Source organism: Orussus abietinus, unplaced genomic scaffold, assembly GCF_000612105.2.
Source record: "Orussus abietinus isolate OABI.00-Male unplaced genomic scaffold, Oabi_2.0 scaffold698, whole genome shotgun sequence".
NCBI lineage: Eukaryota > Metazoa > Arthropoda > Insecta > Hymenoptera > Orussidae > Orussus > Orussus abietinus.
The window spans coordinates 13,350-35,175 of record NW_019394840.1 but is presented as its reverse complement, the minus strand read 5'-3'; the positions used below and the strand labels follow the sequence as shown (position 1 = coordinate 35,175).

General features: G+C 34.9%; 1 protein-coding gene across 1 annotated transcript; it reads left to right on the top strand.

Annotated features, from left to right (window-relative positions):
• Positions 1 to 1,527: 1,527 nt before the first annotated feature.
• Positions 1,528 to 10,865, top strand: LOC105698967 (guanine nucleotide-binding protein G(s) subunit alpha; the record flags this gene model as incomplete). The annotated part of the gene is given in 2 exon segments (XM_023433321.1): positions 1,528 to 1,732; positions 8,345 to 10,865. Coding segments are annotated over 2 exon segments (352 nt in total), but the record flags the coding sequence as incomplete, so codon positions are not given.
• Between the last annotated feature and the right edge of the window lie 10,961 nt (positions 10,866 to 21,826).

Sequence of the window (21,826 nt, the reverse complement as noted above, 5' to 3'; positions counted from 1 at the left end):
AATGTTGGTCACTATATATCCAATAATTTGTAAATGTTTAAATTCATTTCTATTTTAAATATTGAAAATCAAATATAAATTAAACATTCGTTCGATATTGTAAGTCGCAGTCTATCATCGCATATATTGTTTCAAAGTTGTTATTCCCGATTGTATGTGACTTATGTTTTTCAATATTGAATTTATTGCAAATCTTATATTTTACAGCCAATATTGCATTGACCACAGAAAAACGATATTACTTCTAAGCTGCTATTTACAGATGCACTCCATATTAAAAATATAATCCTCTAGTTGTATATTAGCAAACATTTATTCCATATTCTTTTATCAATGTTACCCCGACGTTTGCAATGAAATATTGACGATTTATGAATTCGACATTGAAATACCAATATAACCAATGTCGGTTGTACATTTTGACTTAAACACGTTTCAATATTTATAAATATAAGCATCAAATATTCATCTAATATTGAAATAACTATAGGTGATAGAAATTCCTTTTTGCACGTGGAACACATACATTTTTTTTCAATATTTTATAGACGTTGGTTTTCTTCAAACTGGATAATGTTCAAATATGCGTATTAGTATAATTTTCCAAAATGTTCAGAAATTTCATCGAGTAACTATTCCAATTCGTTATACGACAAATATTTATACGTACTGTACTGATCGCAGCTAAAGGTTTGGGGGTCGTGGTGGTCGTCGAGTCAGAACAGGGGGGTGACACTGCCATCTATTGGGGTGTGACGCTTATGCACTACCGCCATCTTCGGTTGGAGTAAACCTTTTTCGCGAACTAAATTATTTGGCGGGCTATTCAAATTCATTTATTAATCGATGGGATATTTTCGGGATTTAGAAAGTACTTGCAATGATTAAAACAGACGTTGCTTAAACTGACACACACAAATGTAAGAAAACAGTATATTAAACATAAGAGAAGTAACAAAAGTGTCAGTGGCGCAACGCTTGTTTTAAATCACTGTAAGAACTGAAATAATTACATTAAACATTAGTTAAAATGTAAAACATTTATTAAGATAAAAATATTAATTATTATGAACGTATCAATATTTTTCGTTATACAAATTCTATACAAAGTTAATTTTTGTTACAATTAGTTTCATGGACTAATGCGATCTATAGATCTAGACATATACCCAAAAGGTAAAAAAATATAGTAACCGTTCCTAGATTTCTTAGTTGAGAAAAAAAGTTAATTTAGTATAAAAAGTGTCCGAGTTTTTTTTTAACTATGTAAACCAGTTAAAAAATAGTTAATTTAACTAGACTCAGTTTAGATTTACGATATGATGACATTGGATTAAATGCTTCAATTTCCGTGTAAAGGTTAAACATCTATTTTCATAAATGTGCAAAGCACCTAACACGGTAAACTAATGAAACTTTAAGTAAATAGATGAATAGTGTCTGCGGTGAAACATTCCACTACATAATTGTCTTGTTTGACAAGGTATCCCTGAACGGAGTCATGCAACTATTTCTCTTGATTTACAGATGGCTCCGCACAATATCCGTGATCTTGTTCCTAAACAAGCAGGATTTACTTGCGGAGAAAATAAAGGCGGGCAAGCACAAATTAGAAGACTACTTTCCAGAGTTTTCGAGGTACCAGACCCCCGTCGAGCCTGGAGTTGTACCAGACCCCATGGAGCCTCCAGATGTTATAAGGGCCAAGTACTTCATCAGAGATGAATTTCTTGTGAGTCTTCAAATATTTCCTTCCATTTAAAGACTTAACATTTAAGCAATGCGTGGTACAATGATCATTCATTTCTGTTTAGATTTAGGCCACAAACTTACATTATTAAAGTAATATGAAAGCGGCATATGATGTGTCTCGTTTAGAGAAGACCGGGACAAGTTGACCGACTTTTTCGATAATGTTTCATTGCGAGTGAGATAATAAGAATTTTCAAACGATTTGTACATCGTTATGGTGGGCATACATTCAGGTACAATAATTCCAGTCCAAGATTCTTTCATCTTTTTCGAAAGTATAAGGTGAAGTGAAACACGTCGAGGAACTTGATCGACGTCGATAAAGAAGATTTTTCTAAATGCCTACGTTGCCGACGTTCGTTTTTATATTGACAGCTATATCGAATTATATTGGGTATTGTACCAAATATCATATTCCACCTATCGTTTTCGTACAATAATTATAAAGAAATCGAAGTAAAACTCTAGAAATCCTCTGGATTCGTGTTTTGTGGGGCCCTAATTGACTGCGGAGGGACCCCCTGCGCCATCTGTGATTTCCAGGTCAATTAAATTTTCACTCCCAGACCCTGTATTACCATCGTTTTAGCAAAGAAGCGCATACAACACTTTGTTTGCCCTTATCCCGTTCAAATGCGAGTTTATCGATTACCAGAGTGTTCTAAATTGTCGTAAAATTGTCCTGACCCTTTCGTTTCTCGTATCAGAGCCTTCTATAATTGTATATCGATCAAAATATAAGAGCTCGACGCCATTTTGGTTCTTGTCTGAGCTAAGATAACAAATTTTGTCCAAAAATCCAAATTTTGAATGTATCAGAACAATTCTTAGATGATATGGAGTGATGTGTCAAAGTTGCGGACAGTTTGGTCTACCCCAAAAAAAAAGTGTTGTATTCGAATCGACTGATTTGAAGTTTGACTTCATTTGTACTTTGTGGTATATTTTTAATAAGGGTTTTGAACAATGTTATAACGTGTTTTTTGCCTTGTAGTTGGTGGGTAATATCAAAAAGTTGAACATTGTGATTGGAAAAGGTTAAGTTACTATTACTCGCAAGGAAAACAGACAATACATCGACCGATCAATGAAAGAGATTTTGCAATAAATTTAGAGCACACCAAGCTTAGCTCATTATTTTAAGTGAACTAATAAATAATTATTCGGAATATACCTGAAGCACGAACGATAACAGAAAAACTACTAGGAACCGTGACGTCAAGAACTTGTCGGTCAACCTGCCCCGAACGTCATTTTAACAATCGAAAGCATTTTGGCAAATGATAAATAATTTTATTTAAAAATATAAATATAGCGATGCAAAGCTAAATGGATGCTTTTTTCATATGCCATAGTTTCAAAGTGATGAAAAGGAATATATTATGCTACAACAGGAAAAAAAGGAGAACTGCACAAATTTGCTTTCCGTCATAGTTTTTGTATTATATTTTTTTATAACTAAACGGCGCTGCAAAAAATTATGTTGAATACCCACAAAAGTGTGGGACACAATTAGGAATGGATGATAAAATTAAGAACGATATTAAGTAAAAAACATAAACTTTATTAAACATTGGTAAATTTACCACGTGGGCAACTTGCCCGGTTTCCCCCCTACGGTTCCTTCGGATTGGGTACACCGAATCGTTTAATATTTTACCTCGTGAATGTGGAGGCCCTAAGAAAAATTCTGACGTACGTGACATTTTATTTGTTAAATTCCTTTTCGTGAAGAATTTTTTAAAAAGAAATGGAATTTTATGGTCGTTAAGATTTTTCTCGGGGGTTCTATATTTATTTGGTAAAATTTTAAACGATTCGGTACACCCAGTTCAGAAAAAAGTTTCATAAACGATTAGACCTCTCAAATGCAGCTTTCACGTCGTCCTAAGATATTGCGTGATTAATTGTTTATGAAACTTTTTTCTGTAGCAGGTGTACCGAATCGTCTGAAATATTACCACGTGAATATGGAAGTCCTAGGAAAGGTTCTGACACTCATAACATTTCATTTTTTTTAATTTGCTTACAAATATTTCCTAATTTTGTTATAAAAATTGAAATATTATGGGCGCCAAGACCTTCTTTCCGGCCTCCATATTAACGTGGTAACATTGCAAACGATTCGGGACACTCACTTCGCAGAAAAGTTTCATAAACGATTAACTGCTTAGATGCTACCTGCGCCCCTTAGGCGTTGAGAAATTTAATCGACGCCGATAATATAAAATTCATCTTCTCCTTTTTGGTGGTAACGCCATTTTGAATACTCAAATGGTAACATAAGTTGGCGCATCACGTTACCAACATTTATATTTATGTTGAAGTCTATTGCACTCTATACGTTGAGAATTATACGAAATGAAGCATTCCATATGTCCTTTCAGTAAAATAATGATAAAGATGTAAACCCGTCGAAATCACGATTCAAGATTGTTTATACTCCAATGGATCAATGGCGCCACCTGTGACGTTTGGCTGCAACTAAATTTTTGCTCTAAAAATATGTGTTACCCACGGGATAAGTCAGCGTTCTCTTGCAATCGTTGGTGAAAGTGTTTTCCCATCTGACTTTGTAATATTCCATTTCTATAGTACTCTAAATTGTTCGAACTAGGTCCTAAAACTTTTCATTCTCGATTCTATGCCTTCAAAAAGCGTAAAACATAAAAAATGTACACGGATGACGACGTGCTGGTTCTAGTCCGTGATAAATAAACTATTTTTTATAAAAAATAAAAAAGAAATTTCGTGATTTTCAGAGCTTATCATAGGCCCTCCATATTTACGTGGAAAAATTTGAAGTGAATCGCTACACCCAAATCATAAAATATATTCACGAACTATAACCTTTCAAATATATATAAGCTTACTGTTTCATGCAGTTAGATAGGAAACAATTGCAAAATACTTTTATGAACGAATGCAAGAGAATATGTGTCCCGGGGGAAATACGAGTTTTAAATCAAAAATTTAGTTGCAACTAAACGTCACAGATGGCGTCGTTCCATTAGAGTATAAGAAATCATGAATCCACCCAGTTTCGACAGTTGTACATCGACCTCTTTATCATTATTTTAAAAGTTTTGTTGATTGATGCATATAATTGTTTTACTTCAATAAGAACGATTTAAACATATTTCTTTGTATGGATTCTGCCGAATTTTTTGTGTTAACAGTGAATTTCTAAATGGACGTTCACAACTATGCATAATGTTGGAACAACTCTTTCCTTGTAATTACATTGGATAAATGGTGAAGTAACCCTTCCTATGTTCTTTATACTATGTTACGCTGGTTACTGCAATTCTTGAGAACAGTTTATTTAATTCTACAAAGAAATATGTTAAAACCGTTTTTATTAAAGCAAAATGTTTTAATAAAAACTGTTTTTATTAAATATAAAAATAAATACAAAATGTTTTTATTAAAGCAAATATGCATCAACCGACAAAACGTTTATTTGATTTCAGTACCTGAGAAATTTTTCACGTCCTTAAGTAAAATACATTATTTATTTGACGTAACCGTCTTAATTTAGATCAATAATTTCTTTAAAATAATCAATCAACTTATTCAAGTGTCTAGTATTTGAATTTAAGAAATGATTTATTCGATTTCAACAAATACATTCAGAGGTGCCGCAAAGTCCTTCGGAGTAAATAGTCATACGAGTAATACTTTAATGGGTTAAAAAAATCATATTCAGTAATCTGAGTTGTAACATTACGCGAAAAAGTTATAACAATGGCCCGTTCTTAAATTGGTCAGACATCCAAGCTTCTTTGCCTCCGTTAACGGAAAATCTCTTCTTCCCTTAAAATGTTCTTTAAAATGAAACATTCATTAACTTCAAATCAAGCGAATAATTGGCTTAAATGAAATGTTTGTTCAACTGAAATTAATTATTCATTTAAATGAAACATTCATTGAATTCAAATGCAGCGAATCATTTGATTACATCAAACAAATATGGTCCATCGACAAATATATTTAAATTAAATATACAGGGTGTAACAGAACTCGTAGTCACGGTTTATACAGCGCTATCCTTGCTGAAAAAAGAGTCCAAAAATCCTGATCTATTTTTTCCTACAGTGCATAAATTTCCTGTAATAACTAAGTGATGCACAGCCAATTAGTCGGAAAGCAGGGTGGGTAAGTATAATACGTCATGTAATGTACGTGGTTTTCTACGTGAATATTACAACGTATAATACGTCCCTAGTTTCCTACACGAGCGCAAAGTACATTACACCCCACTCTTTTTAAATAGAAAATAACAAATACAATTAGAAATTTGATATTAAACAGGGTCAAACCGCAAAAGTGTAAACACAAACGCCAAATTAATTATTTCTTAACAATTTTGACGTGTTTATATGTGCGCTAAACGACGTTAACATCTCGAATACATACATCATGCATCTGTAGAATCCGCCATATTGAACACGTAACATTCTAAACAATTTTGAATACAAGAGCCAAGTTAACTCATTGTTCCTTAAAATATTCCCGTGTTTACATATATGCTAAAAGACGTTTATAACCTAGCAGAAGCCGTACGTCGTCCATCTGCGGCATTCTTCATATTGGAAACGTAATTTACTGGTTTTCTACGATTTTCTCCAGTAAACTACTTTGTTACGTAATATACGGCAAAAACCTCGAAAAATGGGAAATTATCCAACCCTAGCGGAGAGGACGTCGGTAAGACTGCGTTCGACTGTCTGCGGCGTAGCAGCCTTCCAGGCGCCCTCTCCGCTATGTCTGCCGTTGGAGAACGCGATTGATTGGCTGTGCTACACTTACAAGGAAGGATTTTCAGGTGTCCGCCTCCGATTGTTTTGGATCTTGAATATGTTTTAGAGGACCAAAAAATAAGAAACACGTGCATTTTTATATCGGCCCGTTTTCACATTTAGGGGGTGAAACAGCCCTTCAAAGTTTATAGAAAGAGGTATAAAAATTCCTAGTTTGAAGAATAATGTGGTGAGTAAAGCTTGTTGTAAATTTAAAATACGTCATAACTTGCTTGGTATATAATGTTCTTATCGGTATTCACCCTTCCCTGGGGGTAAACTACCCCTAACCATATAAAGACACGTATAGAGACTTGAGACTTGATTGAGACTTAGCCACCATTTGGCACATTCTCTTTGTGCTTGTTTGAATTCCCATTGCATTTGGACAGCGATTGTACGTGTAAATATTTTCTTTTTCCAGACCGGACATAAGAGGCTCTATTGGGGTGTACTTTCCGTTGGGGGTAGTTGTTACTATGGTGACATTTTAGAGCTCCATCTTTATGAAATACTGTTCACGTCATGAATTTTAATTGCATTCGTTCGAAGATTACGCGTCTTTTACACTTTTTATTATAAGACAAACGTAACTAATTAATTAGGGGTGTCTCACCCCTCAATAGTGATAGACGGTCATTAACTACTATTTTATCATAATAAAATAATTGATGCTTAAAGTTCCTTAAGAATTTAATGACCATTTATCGTTCTACGTTTCAAGTCTTTATACGTGTCTTTGTATGGTTAGGGGTAGTTAACCCCCAGGTAAGGGTGAATACTTATAAGAACATTATATACCAAGCAAGTTGTGACGTATTTTAAATTTACAACAAGCTTTACTCACCACATTATTCTTCAAACTAGGCATTTTTATACCTCTTCTTATAAACTTTGAGGGGCTGTTTCACCCCCTAAATGTGAATACGGGCCGATATAAAAATACACGTGTTTCTTATTTTTTGGTCCTCTAAAACATATCCAAGAACCTTGTTAGTTATTACAGGAAATTTATACACTGTAGGAAAGAATAGTACAGAACTTTTCGACTCCTTTTTCAACAAGGATGGCGCTGTATAAACCGTGACTACGAGTTCTGTTACATTCTGTATACTTGTTCGACTGCATAACGAAGAAAAAATAAGTTTCTTTCAAATATATCTGTTTTCAACAAGCAAACCGTTTTCTCAGTCTACCACTACACGTCTGCATTACCTTTGCAATATCTTTATTCAACCACCCTAGTAGCACAGAATAATTTATAACTATTTCCAATCTTCGCTAAATATCTGAAGCGACAGATTCTTTAAGATGTCTCGTAGATTTCATTCGAAAATATCAAATATTTGTTGAAAATCTCAATGACATATTTAGTTTTAATAATTTTTAATGTATATATAAAAATTATATTTTTTTATTTTACAATTATTATCGGACACTTAATTTGATATAAAAAAAACATGACAAATTTTTGCAATATTTTCCTTCTGCTGTTTCATTATGCCAGCAAAATATGTGATTTTGATTTTAAATATTTTTAAAACGTTTACGATGTATTCGGCAGATAATATTTGTAAAAAAAACACGTGTATTAAAACGAACCGAAACGTTTTATACATCTGTAAGAAAAATATGACAAAAACACGTGGAGCTAATATTATACAAATATAATAATAATACTATTCTGAAATGAACGTTTTGGAAATATTTCCAAAATGTACGATACTCGTGAAATATGTATAAATATTTTGTGCTACTAGAGCAGAAGTTAACTCTTTTTCTTCTTCCAGCGCATAAGCACAGCCAGCGGCGACGGGAAGCACTACTGTTATCCACATTTCACGTGCGCCGTCGACACAGAAAATATAAAAAGAGTGTTCAACGATTGTCGAGACATCATTCAACGGATGCACCTTCGCCAATACGAGCTCTTGTGACTTCGTTCCTGTCATCTCCCTTCACCTGTCTATCTTAATATTATTACTATTATGATTACAATTATTACTGTTATTATTAATATTATTCTGATTAACATAATTGGAATCGTGCGACGAGCCGAAATGCGAGCCGGTGTAAGTGCCCCGCTGCCAAAATTGGCAGCGAGCATTTCTCGCACAATCGTCGTGGATACCGTACTAGAACCTGATCGAGTGTGAAATACATCCTTGTAGATCTTCGCTACCGACGGAGCTAATCAAGAATAGCAAGTCAGAATACATTGCCAAGAATGAGCATTGTCAATCTTGTACCGGATGTTTTCCTTTTGTCGAGTGGTCTGCGATAAATCAAGATAAATGTATGATATAAGTGTTCCGTGGAACGTATCAAGTAGTCGACGAGAATGGAACTTGGTCTCCTTGACCTCTGAATTAAAACGAGATCTGTTTTCGCTTTGCACACCCAAATACCTTATAATTCGGTGCACAACTGGATTTCACTCTTGTGTCAACTTGTGTACGATAGGTGCAGGGTAACATTTCGTGCACTGGGGAGACCGAGGTCAAATGTCGCACGGGGCAATTGTAACAACCACTATGAATTGCATCATTCAACTTGGAGAACGAATCGAGACAGGGGAAGCTCCCCGATAGCGCAATTAACGTCTCACGGTAATTTCATGTTCGTTAATCTCTTATCGACATTTTTCGTCAAACGGCATGGGTGAGTAACGTTCTCATGGGTTATATATTTTTCCTTTCTATTCAATTTAGAGGAAATCAAACCGATTTACCCGTGCCATGGCATTGCATATAGAAGATTTCGTTACATGTTTAATGGATTTAATGTGGAATTAACTCTAAGTAGTCATAATTATATCAATCGTTTAACGGAATGCGTTGGGGACAGGTGTAACGAGTGCCATCTACATTGCCGAAAAACACGTTCGATCTAATTTATTTGCGGCTCACCTTTTGAACACGAGAACATGCCTTGTACACGTAAAAATATTCATAAACGGAATGAAAACAAAATGGATCAATCTGACATTTATCGTTTAATCTGTGTGTTGGTTGTAAGTCTGCCAAATTTTATATTCATTTCCGGACGAATCCCAAATTAATACAATCTGTTGTGCTTCTACGCATTTGTCAACTTATCCTTCTCGTCTTTAAATATTCATTGAATTTTTCAAATTAATAAGTATCGTTACATTTGCTCCGACGAGTGTTACATTCGCACCCTATCGGGAGTAATTGTAACAAAGACATTCGGTACGGAAAATAAAGTTGCCAATTTTCCATGAACTTTCAAAGCGATAAAACCTGAACCATCTTTTAGTGGAAGGTTTGGTTAATATATGTACCCAGTTTCAGTCGTGAGAAACCGTTAGTGTCAATTACGGAATTAAAAATGTAAAAAATTGTTACAATTGACCTCGGTCTCCCTTACTAACGCGATTACGCAGAAGCGACGCTCTCGAGATTAAACGCAGAAGATTCAATTCTGGATGAAATTGCTAGTAGACCAGTGGCCAAAATGTACAGTCTGAGTTAATTGCAAGTTTTGACAACGTGTTTCTGCTGGTGTCAGTCTCTTAAAGTATCTCTAATAAGATCATGCCCAAGAATTAGATGAATGCACGTCAAATTACAGGAAACCGAAAACTATCTCACCTTAAGGGGATGTAAAAGTGGCATCCGGAAGGTCAATTGTTGAAACTTTTCTACGAACTAGGTGTATCGAGTCGTTCAAAATATTACAACGTGAACAGAGAGAGGCTATAAAGAAGGTCCTAACACTCGTAAAAATTCATGTTACAACAAAAATTTGAAAATAGCAACAAATTTTTAAAAAATTGAAATTTTGTGAGTGTTAGGACCCTTCTTATAGCCTCCATATTCACATTGTCAAGTTTGAAACGATTTGGTACATCCATTTCGAAGAAAAGTTTCATAAACGAGACTTCTTTGGCACCACTTTCACCTCGCCTTAAAGTAATCTGAATCCCTCGAACTAATCGATTTGAATAAAACACTTTATTGGAAAGATATTCCACCGAACTGGCTGACATTTTAGTTCGTGATTCTTGAATATCTAAGGAATGTCTTAGCACTTTCAAAATATTCATTTTCAAAGAGAAACTTTTTAATTGATCTTCATAATTTTTTGACAGTCCAACATTGGAACGTATCGGGTTATTCTTTAGATGCTCACGAGTCTCGTGACAAAATATCAGTTAATTTAGTGGAATACCCTTCAAGAAAGATGTCGCATTCGGATCGATTTCATGGTTTCACGTCATTTTGCTGTAGTGCTCGTTACCTACTGGGACAAATGACATAGAAATATAAATTCAACGTTCAGCGAAAATAACCTCGCGTTTGGTTTCTTAGTGTTACTCAAACCTCGCCATGTATTTTTTCAAACCAATGCGCTCGTATCTGTACAATTCCATGAATTAAACGAACACGTTAGAGCTGTCTTGCTAGAGGTACTCGACAGTGGTTACTCAATTAAGGGGGAATGGTACGATTAAAAGAAGTCCGAGATGACCGTGCTGCCACGTAACTTCAAGCGGGGGCAACACTTGTGACGTAAGCGCCGTTGCTGTACCGTGCTTTTGAAATCACGACACAGCAATTTTGATGTCAAGCAGCCCTACCCCAGTAATTTTGACCGTAAAAGTCACAGGATGGTCCTCGATAAAAATGTCATACTTCACGCAAAGAAATAAAGGCATTGTTAAGCAATTCATTAGAAAACAGATATATATTGTATTACACAACAAAAGAACTTAACATTTATAAGTTTCGTGTGTTTTCGTGATGCGTGTACGTATTGCATCGAATGAAAAATTCTACAACGGCTCCGGTAAGTTCGGTCACATAGCTGGCTATTTCTGCCACCGTCCACTGCGCATCTTCTACCGCGCATGACGTCACGACGTACAACTAGCGCTCATGGCGGAAATTCGCTCAAGTTTTATGCGAGGAAAATGTCCTTGTTGACAGATTCTCGTGTTCGCTCCCAAAAATATCGAGTTCGGCTATTCAACGGTGGTTCCCAGTGATATGGGGTGAAGTTTACGAGGGTACAACTTTCCCTGCATGGCCCTTTTTTTTATTTTCGTTAGTGGTTCCGTGTAACGGTGGCATAAGCGTTATACCAGCAAAGCCACAGGCCATGTTGGACCGCCATGACGGATTTTTACTTATTATTTATGCCTTTTCTGACAAATAATTGAAAAATCTGGCTTCGCAGGGAAAGTTATATTTTCGAAAGGCTGCGAGTTCATCCGTTCAAGTTATTCAAAGTATATCCTGTACAGACATTTTTGGGTGCGAAGTTCTCCCGCTTCCAGCTCTCGTAGGGGTGAAAACGCACACAGAGAAAACGATGTACCATTTCCCCTTAACACCTTACATGTTTGATACCTGCATTCGTCCAATGGTCAAGGGCGATTTGACTTTAAGACGTCTAAATGCAACAGTAATTCATACCACCATTACTAACATTATAAAGCGACACTGTAGAAACCGTTTAGATGATATCTGGCCAATAGGCGTCAATTCCTAATTAACGCAGCCATTTATGCGCCACTCGGCTACCTTCGGGGCATTTCGGGGGTTTTTCTTAACGTTTCTAACTATTCGACGGCATAGTCCACACAGGTACCTTTTTCCAGTGATTGGTACAATACGAACGTGTAATTTCGTAGTAGGCAATTAAAAAATCGACCTTATGACATACGTATATCATCTGCTACTTCCGCTTGGATCCATCATGGCGATGGTTGGTCAAACTCCGTCACGATTGTCTGTTATCAGTGCTGAACACATTTCAGGGAAATTGGTTTACGTAATGAAGCTAATGGATTACATACTTGCCGCTCATTAATGACATTAAGTCATCTTGGTCTTGTATCGTCTCCGCATACAGAATCTTTTTGTTTTGTAGCGTGAACAGCTCTTAAAACAGATAACTGTTTATCGGTGGTCGTTTACTACGTAGCAATAGGTTTGGTCGGGTTAGCTGCACTTTTTACACTCTTATACTTATACAATTTACACTTATGACGTTTTCAGCTGGTTACACTCAGCACCAATAGTGTAGAGTATTACCACTAATTACGTTCGACTGGTCAGTGTAGTGTTTCACGCTATTGTCGAAAGTGAGGCAAGGCTCACTAGCGCCGTGGAACTGCTTTCAAAGGGGCGAAATGTTCTGTATCGGTAATCGAATCGAAAAACACGTCTGCAGATTTCAAATACAGCACAGTAGCGATAGAATGTAGTTATCACCTTTTCGTTTTTAGTATCGGGGTCAACGTAGGTTGGGAAAGAAGACTACGAATACCAAATAAAGTTGTTATGCGTGGATGATTGAGATTACGACACAGCACCCACGTATACCCTGTTTTACCGATCACGCATGTTTCGTCCTTTTGAAAGTAGTTCCAATTTTTACAGAGGTGTAAAAGGCGTAGAGGGCGCCAGGGGGCCGTGCTTCCCTTTCAAACAATGGCGCGAAACATTTCCCCGCGTATCTCCGTGTTCGGCTTGACAGTGACTACATTTCCATCGTATTCGAAATCCGGGATTTATCGGGTCCAAACGATCTGCTTAATTATTTATGCAAATTGAGAAGTACGATGGAAATGTAGTCAATGTCGAGTTGATGGGGTACTACTCTGCACTCGATTCGGTGCACGTTATCATTGTTGCGGAGAGCATATGTAACAAAAGCGTGAGATAACAATACAAATGTTTGCAAGTAATCTTGGGTAGTCGTGGGCAATATTGGTCTTGGTCTTGCATTTCCAAAACCTGGTTATAATTGCAGGACCAAAATCAACACTCAACTGATAGCGTTTTCACCTGGGCTACATTTTCTTACACCAGTATTGCACAAGTGTAGAGAGAATAATATAGCAACACGGTTTCATTGTTGACAGTGTACACTATTTTCATGGAGTTCAGTAATATGCGATAGTGCTACCGCATCGGTCGGACGCGTAAACTTTTAAAAATTACACTTGTCAAGAATAAAAAAAAATGGCCGATTTTAAAAACGGGAATTGAGGAGCTGGTGACATTAAAAGGAAGCATAAATTCTACATTTCAGGTTGCATCTAAATAATACATCGTGCCATACAGATGGGCTCATTTTTTCTTAATTCATTTTATCATTTAATGTATATAGGATTACAAATATACTTAAACTGTTTTTTCTTTTTTTAATAAAAAATTCTGAAGTTTTGGTTTACCTAGGGATCTACCCGAGCCTTGTAAGTAATTTTATGTTATCGTTAATACTGCAATTTTTCGTTTTAATAAACAAAATCTTGGATATATTTGCACTTTGTCGAGTAAAAAAAATGTTACCTTGGATTATCACCTATTTAGTCGAAAAAATGCAAATTTGTGTAAGATTTTATTTATTTAAACCTAAGATTACAGAATTAACGATACCATGAAATTAGTTACAAGGCTCGAGGAGACCCCTAGGTAAACCAAAACTTTACAACTTTTTATTAAAAAAGAAAAAACATCAGTTTAAGCATATTTATAACTCTATATGCATTAAATGATAAAATTAATTAGGAAAAAAATAAGACTACCTATATGGTTCGATGTACCATTTGGATACAAACTGAAATTTGCACTCTTTGCTTACTTTCGATGTCATGTGTGCGCCATTTTATTCTTATTAAACTTTTTACTTCGCATTCGCAATCAGCGACCCCAGAAATCCCCATACTAAATTTCAACTAAATTCAATGTATTTTTCAGAAAATTCTTCGCCATATTGACTCCGCCATTTTGTTTTTTAAGGTGCTAACTTCGGATTCGTGGTTAGTGACCCAGAATAGCGAATTTCAACTAAATTGGAAAACGTTTTCTACTTTTGGCCAGGTTTTTGGGATTTGTCCCCTGTGCGGCGTAACAATGCAGGAAAAACGCTTGTATTGTTTAACACTAAAAAGGTGTTGACATGCACTGGCACTACACTTGCGCAACACTAATATAAGAAAATGTAGCTCAGCAGAAAACGCTAATAGTATACATTTTCACCAAGTTATCGAGTGTAACGACAAATTTATTACTATTTGATTACGAGTATAATTTCACTTTTACACTTTATTGCAAACGTGTAGTACTTTCCGCACTCGCCCTCAAGTAAACGCAACGAGTGCAAGAAGTTATCTGATACCATGAAGCACAAAGTAAATATAGAAACCTAACCTAAACAAATCATTCGTGTTGTCATGTTCTCATCAGGGTTGGGTAGATATAATACGCTATGTAATATACGTGGCTTTTTACGCGTATATTACAACGTATAATACCTTCCCAGTTTTTTACTCGAGCGCGAAGTTTATTACGCCATTTTATTTCTAAATAGAAAATAATAAATTGAGTGAAAAATTTGATATTAAACAGGGTTAATTCGAAAGAATATTTAACACAAGCGCCAAATTAAATATTTCTTTAAAAGTACGCTTACATGTTTATGTGTTTACATGTGCGATTAAAGACGTTTATGACCTAGCGGATTGATATATCACGCATTCGCTTTAGTGGAAACTTAAAATTCTAAACTATTTTGAACACAAGCGCCAAATTAATTTATTATTCCTTAAAAATATTTGCGTTTTTCCATATGTGCTAAAAGACGTTTATAGTCTAACGTATGCCGTACCCCACTGAACATCAAACCTAACAGTTACGTAACTTAAAACTAACAAATAACATAACGTTTGTTACAATGTAATAACCTAACAGCTAACTAGTTACGTGACATTTGTTACAATGCAGTAACTTAACAGTTATGTAACATGGAGCTAACAGGTTACATAACATTTGTTAGTATCATATCTACATAAATGTAGCGTAACTTTGTTACTCTTATCTGACATTATATTACTGTGTATATGCAGCACATATTTGTAACAAAAGAGAACCACATTGGTGTTAACTGTCATCCATTTTACTGTATCATTGTCATCGTCAAATGTCATAAGATTATTATATGTCATATTTTGTTTCCTACTCGTATGAAAAAAAAAGTGATTTTAATTCGTACTCGCATACACATTATCATTAATTGTTTGCTAGTCGGATGAAATCACAGTCTTTAAATAAAATCAGATAGTTTATCTTTCACGTAATTTCATTTAAAGTCTGATTTATTATATAATACCTAACTATTGCCAAGTGTCACAAAATGATGCAATTTTATAAAAAATTATGAAATTTTTTATAAAATTGCATTACTTTTTGTTAAATGTTTTAAAAAATAATATTATTTTAAGGTAACTGAACTTATAACATTGATATAACATGTTACCTTATTCAGTGGGAAATAATAACAAACATCTAACTGCCATGTTACTTTTATGTTACATAACACGTTAGCTTCGAAAACGTAACATTTACCTAACAGTTGTATAACAATGTTCAGTGGGACATATTAGAAACATAATTTACTGGTTTTCTACGATTTTATACGGTAACCTACTTGGTTTTCGTAACATACATCAAAAACGTCGAAAAACGCAAAATCACCCAACTCTGATTCTCATTAAACTACATTTCTGCAGTTTTGCACTTACCAAGAAAAATCTAGTGCAGTCGACTGCACTCCTTACATTCAAGTACAAAAAGTACATCTAACCCTTACACACCTAATGATTACAGGAATTTGTGATTGTACCGAACTAATATCTGGATACGTTTAGAAAGATGTGTAATGTACAAGTTTAAGCAGAGCACTTCGAATTCGACATGAAAAAGATTTCCAAATACGTTCGAGATAACTTAGGAAAATATTTTACTTCTAACTCAAGAACTAGCTTTAGTTACGAAGGGTGCTCCAAAACTCGAAGTATTCGCCGAATCTGATGCAAATTGGACCAGGTTGAAGTGAAAATATTTACCATATTTTTCTCAATTCATTAATTATTGAATTTCTCATATCACTCGACGCTACGAATTCATTGGCATTCATTCATTTCAGACGCGCGTTTTAAATTCATTTTTATTGAATTGATATACGTTTAATTTTCAGTAAATGCTTAAATGAGTCACATGAAAATAATTTCAACAATTTTAATCATTCAAGTTGACTAATTAAAACAATAGCATATTGTGTATGTAGCATATTGTAAAGTAGGCGTCTGAAGGACTCGTGTGAAGTTTTCGGCAGTGACTGTAGCTGAAAATGACAGAGAAGGTGAATGTGCCATGAAAGTGACAAAAGAGAGACAAAGGTGAAAGTAAAAAGGTCCTAAGCACGAAGTAGTATAAGGAGATACAACGCCATGTATTGAAATTGTCCCCATTTTAGCGGTCCAAAATCTTCCGATTTAGTTTCTCTTGAGCGCCTCCTCGATGAAACTTTGCAACACAAAATTATCGCCTGCTAGCTTTCTAACGTTAAAAACAACAGATTTTGTACATCATACACGGATTATCGTTTCGCTCTGCGTGCTTGAATTGCAAAATTAAAAACTATTTAGGCAATTTACATCGGTAGGAAATGTTTTGGTACGAAGGATCGAAGTTCCCTCATTTTCCGCAAGTGGCGCTCGCATCGTCGGATCAGCGAAAATCTGAGATCCTGGATTTCGATTCCGGGGCCACTTTCTGTGGAACCGATTATTGACGTTTTATGACTACGTCTCCATATAAGGAGATACAACGCCATGTATTGAAATCGTCCCCATTTCAGCGGTCCAAAATCTTCCGATTTAGTCTCTCTTGAGCGCCTCCTCGATGAAACTTTGCAACTCAAAATTATCGCCTGCTAGCTTTATAACGTTAAAAACAACAGATTTTGTACACCATACGCGGATTATCGTTTCGCTCTGCGTGCTTGAATTGCAAAATTAAAAACAATTTAGGCAATTTACATCGGTAGGAAATGTTTTGGTACGAAGGATCGAAGTTCCCTCATTTTCCGCAAGTGGCGCTCGCATCGTCGGATCAGCGAAAATCTGAGATCCTGGATTTCGATTCCGGGGCCACTTTCTGTGGAACCGATCATTGACGTTTTATGGCTACGTCTCCATCGTACTCGAAATCCGGGATTTATCACGTCTAAACCCAGTAAAACCGAATTTAAGTGTCGATCCAGACGCTCGGGATCGAATGTGCGTAACTTTTAATGACCACGTCTCCGTCGCACTCCTAGATCCTAGATTTATCGGGTCGGAATGGATTCCTGGAGCAAGTCGCATGTTTCCATTGCATTAATAAATATGCAGATTCGATTCTCAACGTCTGGATCGACACTTTAACCCTTTCGTTACGAGCGCCGACTATAGTCGGTATCAAATTCTGCCATCTTTTGATTGCATTGACCCGTATTGGATTAATCATTCTAAAAGTACATTTTTAACATACGTAACACAGTTTGGCCATCGAGACGAGATAAGAAGGCCAGCTATTGGTATAACGTTTAATTTCTTAAAAGTTTAACGTTAAGCTTTTATTTGGAAATTTAATAATGATATAATACGACAAAACAGTTGTTATTTAACATTTAGAAAAGTGTACATACACAAGGCAGTCAAGGAGGCGTTGTTCAGGTGGTGGACGTAAGTCCGAATACCGAAGACATACCGAAAGGGTTAATTCGGATTTACTGGGTTTGGACCCGATTAATCCCGGATTTCGAGTACGATGAAGACGTAGTCAATGCGATGGAAACATGCGATTTACTGGATACGGACCCGATTAATCCCTGATTAAGGAGCACAATGGAGACGTAGTCTATGTCTCCTTATACTACTTCATGGTCCTAACAATAAGTAAGAAAATCGCAGAAGTCCCATCTGCGCATGCGCAAGAGTCGTTTTGTTCCTCCCGCTCTGTAGGCGTGGAAAACGCATTTTCCAAGCGGGTTTTGCAAAAAAGTATTTCATTTATAATTAACGGATAATTTATTAAAGGGAACAAATTTACATATACATAAATCAAATCATAAAATAAATTTATTTAATTTCATATATAAAAAGGATTGTTAACTTAATACTTACAAAACCATTAATTGATATATAGGTGTGACTTATTAAAGTTTTATTATCAATATGGTTTTTCATTACCGTTAATCAGTTAATTTATTTATTTGATTAATTGATCAATGTAAAGCAAAGGGCATTGGTGAAAGATTGTTGAAAATTTGTTTTACTTTAAATTATTAGTTCTACTATCAATCAACCCTTAACATTATTATTCAATTTAGTAATCATTAATATAACTGTAAAAAATCATCAATTTTACTTCGTCACCGATCAATGCTATATTAGGTAGGCAAATCAAGTTTTTAAAAATAAATTAAATTGAATACATCAATTTATTTATTTTGATTACATGCTTAACATTTATTGCTTTAAGTAGTAAACAATTGACTAATTGTTCTCGGCTCTGTTTTTGAATTTTTCAAATTTGATCGTTTTAATTATTACAATTATTTCGTATTATTTTAACGCTAAATCTACCACAACGGTTTAGTGTTAATAACCAATTGAAAATGTAAAGAAATGAAACTATCAAAACCAGCACCAGAGAAGTGCTCTGACTCTCGTTGGAATCCAGGATAAATGAATTATATTATTTAATTCAATAATTAATTATCTGAGGAAAATAACAATGGCGCTCTAACTTAGCGCAGTTTCAGGTATTATTACGCATTTTAGGACATTCGGTACATGTTCTTTTTTCCAGTCACGAGAGCTTACTTAATCATCCCGTTGCAGTTTAAAACTCCTAAAGGAATTGAAAACTTCTACTTGAAAAAAATGTACGATACTGACAGTCTTGAAAGGAAGTGACCAATCACAATAATGTATTAGATTTGAATATATCGCCGTGATACCAATGTGCGAATTTAGGAAATTGTTCGAGACGCTTTGAGAATCCGTCGAATTCTCCGATGGACTATTCTCGACTCGTTACTCTTTTTCTACGCATTGTACGTCATATGCTAACGTTAAGACGTTAAGGCAATGTGAGACCCTCAAATCGGTCGATTTTAATAAGACACCATTTTAAGGGTGTACCCAGGTAACACTCATATACAATGGCGGACATGAATGCCTCCCCTGCAGACACGGCATCGCCTGTGCAGGATGAGAGGGCATCGATGTCTCCCAGTGTATCTTATGAATGTTCTACGCATATATTCACGTTGAATGTTTTCTTGAGCCCAGATAATGCTACAAATATTTATTCATTAATATTCAAGAAACGCATGGTTGTTCATGTAATAAGATATAGATATTCAGAAAACATCCTCGTACTTTTACTGAAAAATTCCATGTACTTTGTGGCAAAATTGTCGTAACACAAATCATTCTAAGTACTGTCGATAAATCCTTATTTTCGTTTCAATGATGTAGTTGAAGGGTTTTTTTTTATATATAAACGGATTTATTAAAATGTTGGGACTTAATTGATAGCGGATTATAAAAGTCATTGTACAAAACATACCGGTAACTCTGTTTACATATGTTATACGTGGAATTTATATATTCTACATTCTGCCCGACGAAAATAAATATGCCCCTAGCAGCACAAAATATTTGTTCTATATATTCTATATATTTAACGAATATCGTACATTTTGTAAATATTTAGCAGACATTCAAAATATTTGCAAAATATTTACTTTACAATATTGTCTCTATAATATTTTTCCACCAGATATACGAAACATTTCGTTTCATTCTAATATAAGTATTTTTTATATATTATCTGCCGAATACATTATAAATGTTTTAAGAATATTACAGATCACACGTTTTGCTCCCATAATGAAATAGCGGAACCAAAATATTACAAAAATTTGTCGTGTTTTTTGGTACCAAATGAAGTGTCCGATAATAATCGTTAAGTAAAAAATATAATTTCTATATATGTTGGTAAATTATTGAAACTAAACACGTCGTTGAGATTTTCAACAAATATTACAAATATCTTCGCATGAAATCTACACAAAATCATAAAGAATCTATCGCTCGAGATATTTAACAAAGATTACAAAGAAATATTTAGAAATTATTCTGTGCTACCAGGGGCAGCTTACATTTTATAATTGTCATCTTGAAAATCAAAGTATTCGTTCAACTTTTTATTACGTCGTAAACCAGGGTGGAAACTCGTTTCTACTTTCAACTGGTTCGAGAAAAAAATTATTCTAAACATTTATACGAACTTTTTGACAATATTCAATTTATAAACGTCTATAGAAAGGCCATTAAATATCCCAAATGTTCAGAGTCTACAGAAAAATGTCAAGAATGTTTATGCATTCAATTGTTTTAACTGGGAAAACCTTCACGAGTATCTAAGGACTGTTCTGACATTTTCAAAATTTTGACTTTCCAACAAAATTTAGGCTTAACCAAAGAATATCTTTTTTTTTTTAATAAAAACTGAGAGTCAGGACATTCCTTAGGTACTTACGAGCCTTGTGTCATAATTTTAGCCACTCTGGTGGAATTTCCTGAAAAAAAAGTGTTTTATTAGAATCGACCGGTTTGAGGGTTTCCCATCGCCTTAACTAAACACCGAAATCGAGCGACCTCCTCGAACACTAACCTGTGTGTTTTTCATCCATGCTGAAAGCAATTCATGATAGGATAAAGTACCTACATTGCAGATCCTTCAATAGCCACATACTTTCCGCCTGCGTAATCGTCATTTTTGTTATTCATTAGCGTAAATATTTATTAAGAAAACAACTGGCCCGCGATAAAACACAGTAACCGGCATATGTACGAAACGGTAATTAAGGCCAACTTTTTACATCGTAGATGTCTATAATATGCGAAATAAGTTGAATCTTTTGCACATCTTTCATTCAGAAATAAGTTAATTTGTTGAATAAGAATTGAACAACAGTAAGGATTGAATTTGTAACCCAATGCAGAATATTTCGGATTTTCAGTAAATGCATATCTGAGAGTCTTTTATGACATTATATTGTTCAATTGAATGTCGGTATTTGCATTGTTGCACAACACATGCCACTTTCCGCAACTTTTATGTAACTTTAATCTTTTTAATCTGAGCTTTTTTTATAATAGTTAAGTTTATCCGATGAAATCTCAATTCGTAAAGTAATAAGATTTGCACATTCGAACGTTCCAATAAACACAACTATAATAGTTATATAACAGTAATACCATATTAATGATTATATATTTACTAAAAACCCGTCGCAATATTCCTAGGTATATTAACTTAAGTTATTGAAGCTTTGCAAGATAAATTCACTCTCTCATGACACAAATAATAAAATCAGTTTCAACGCTAAATTATAAA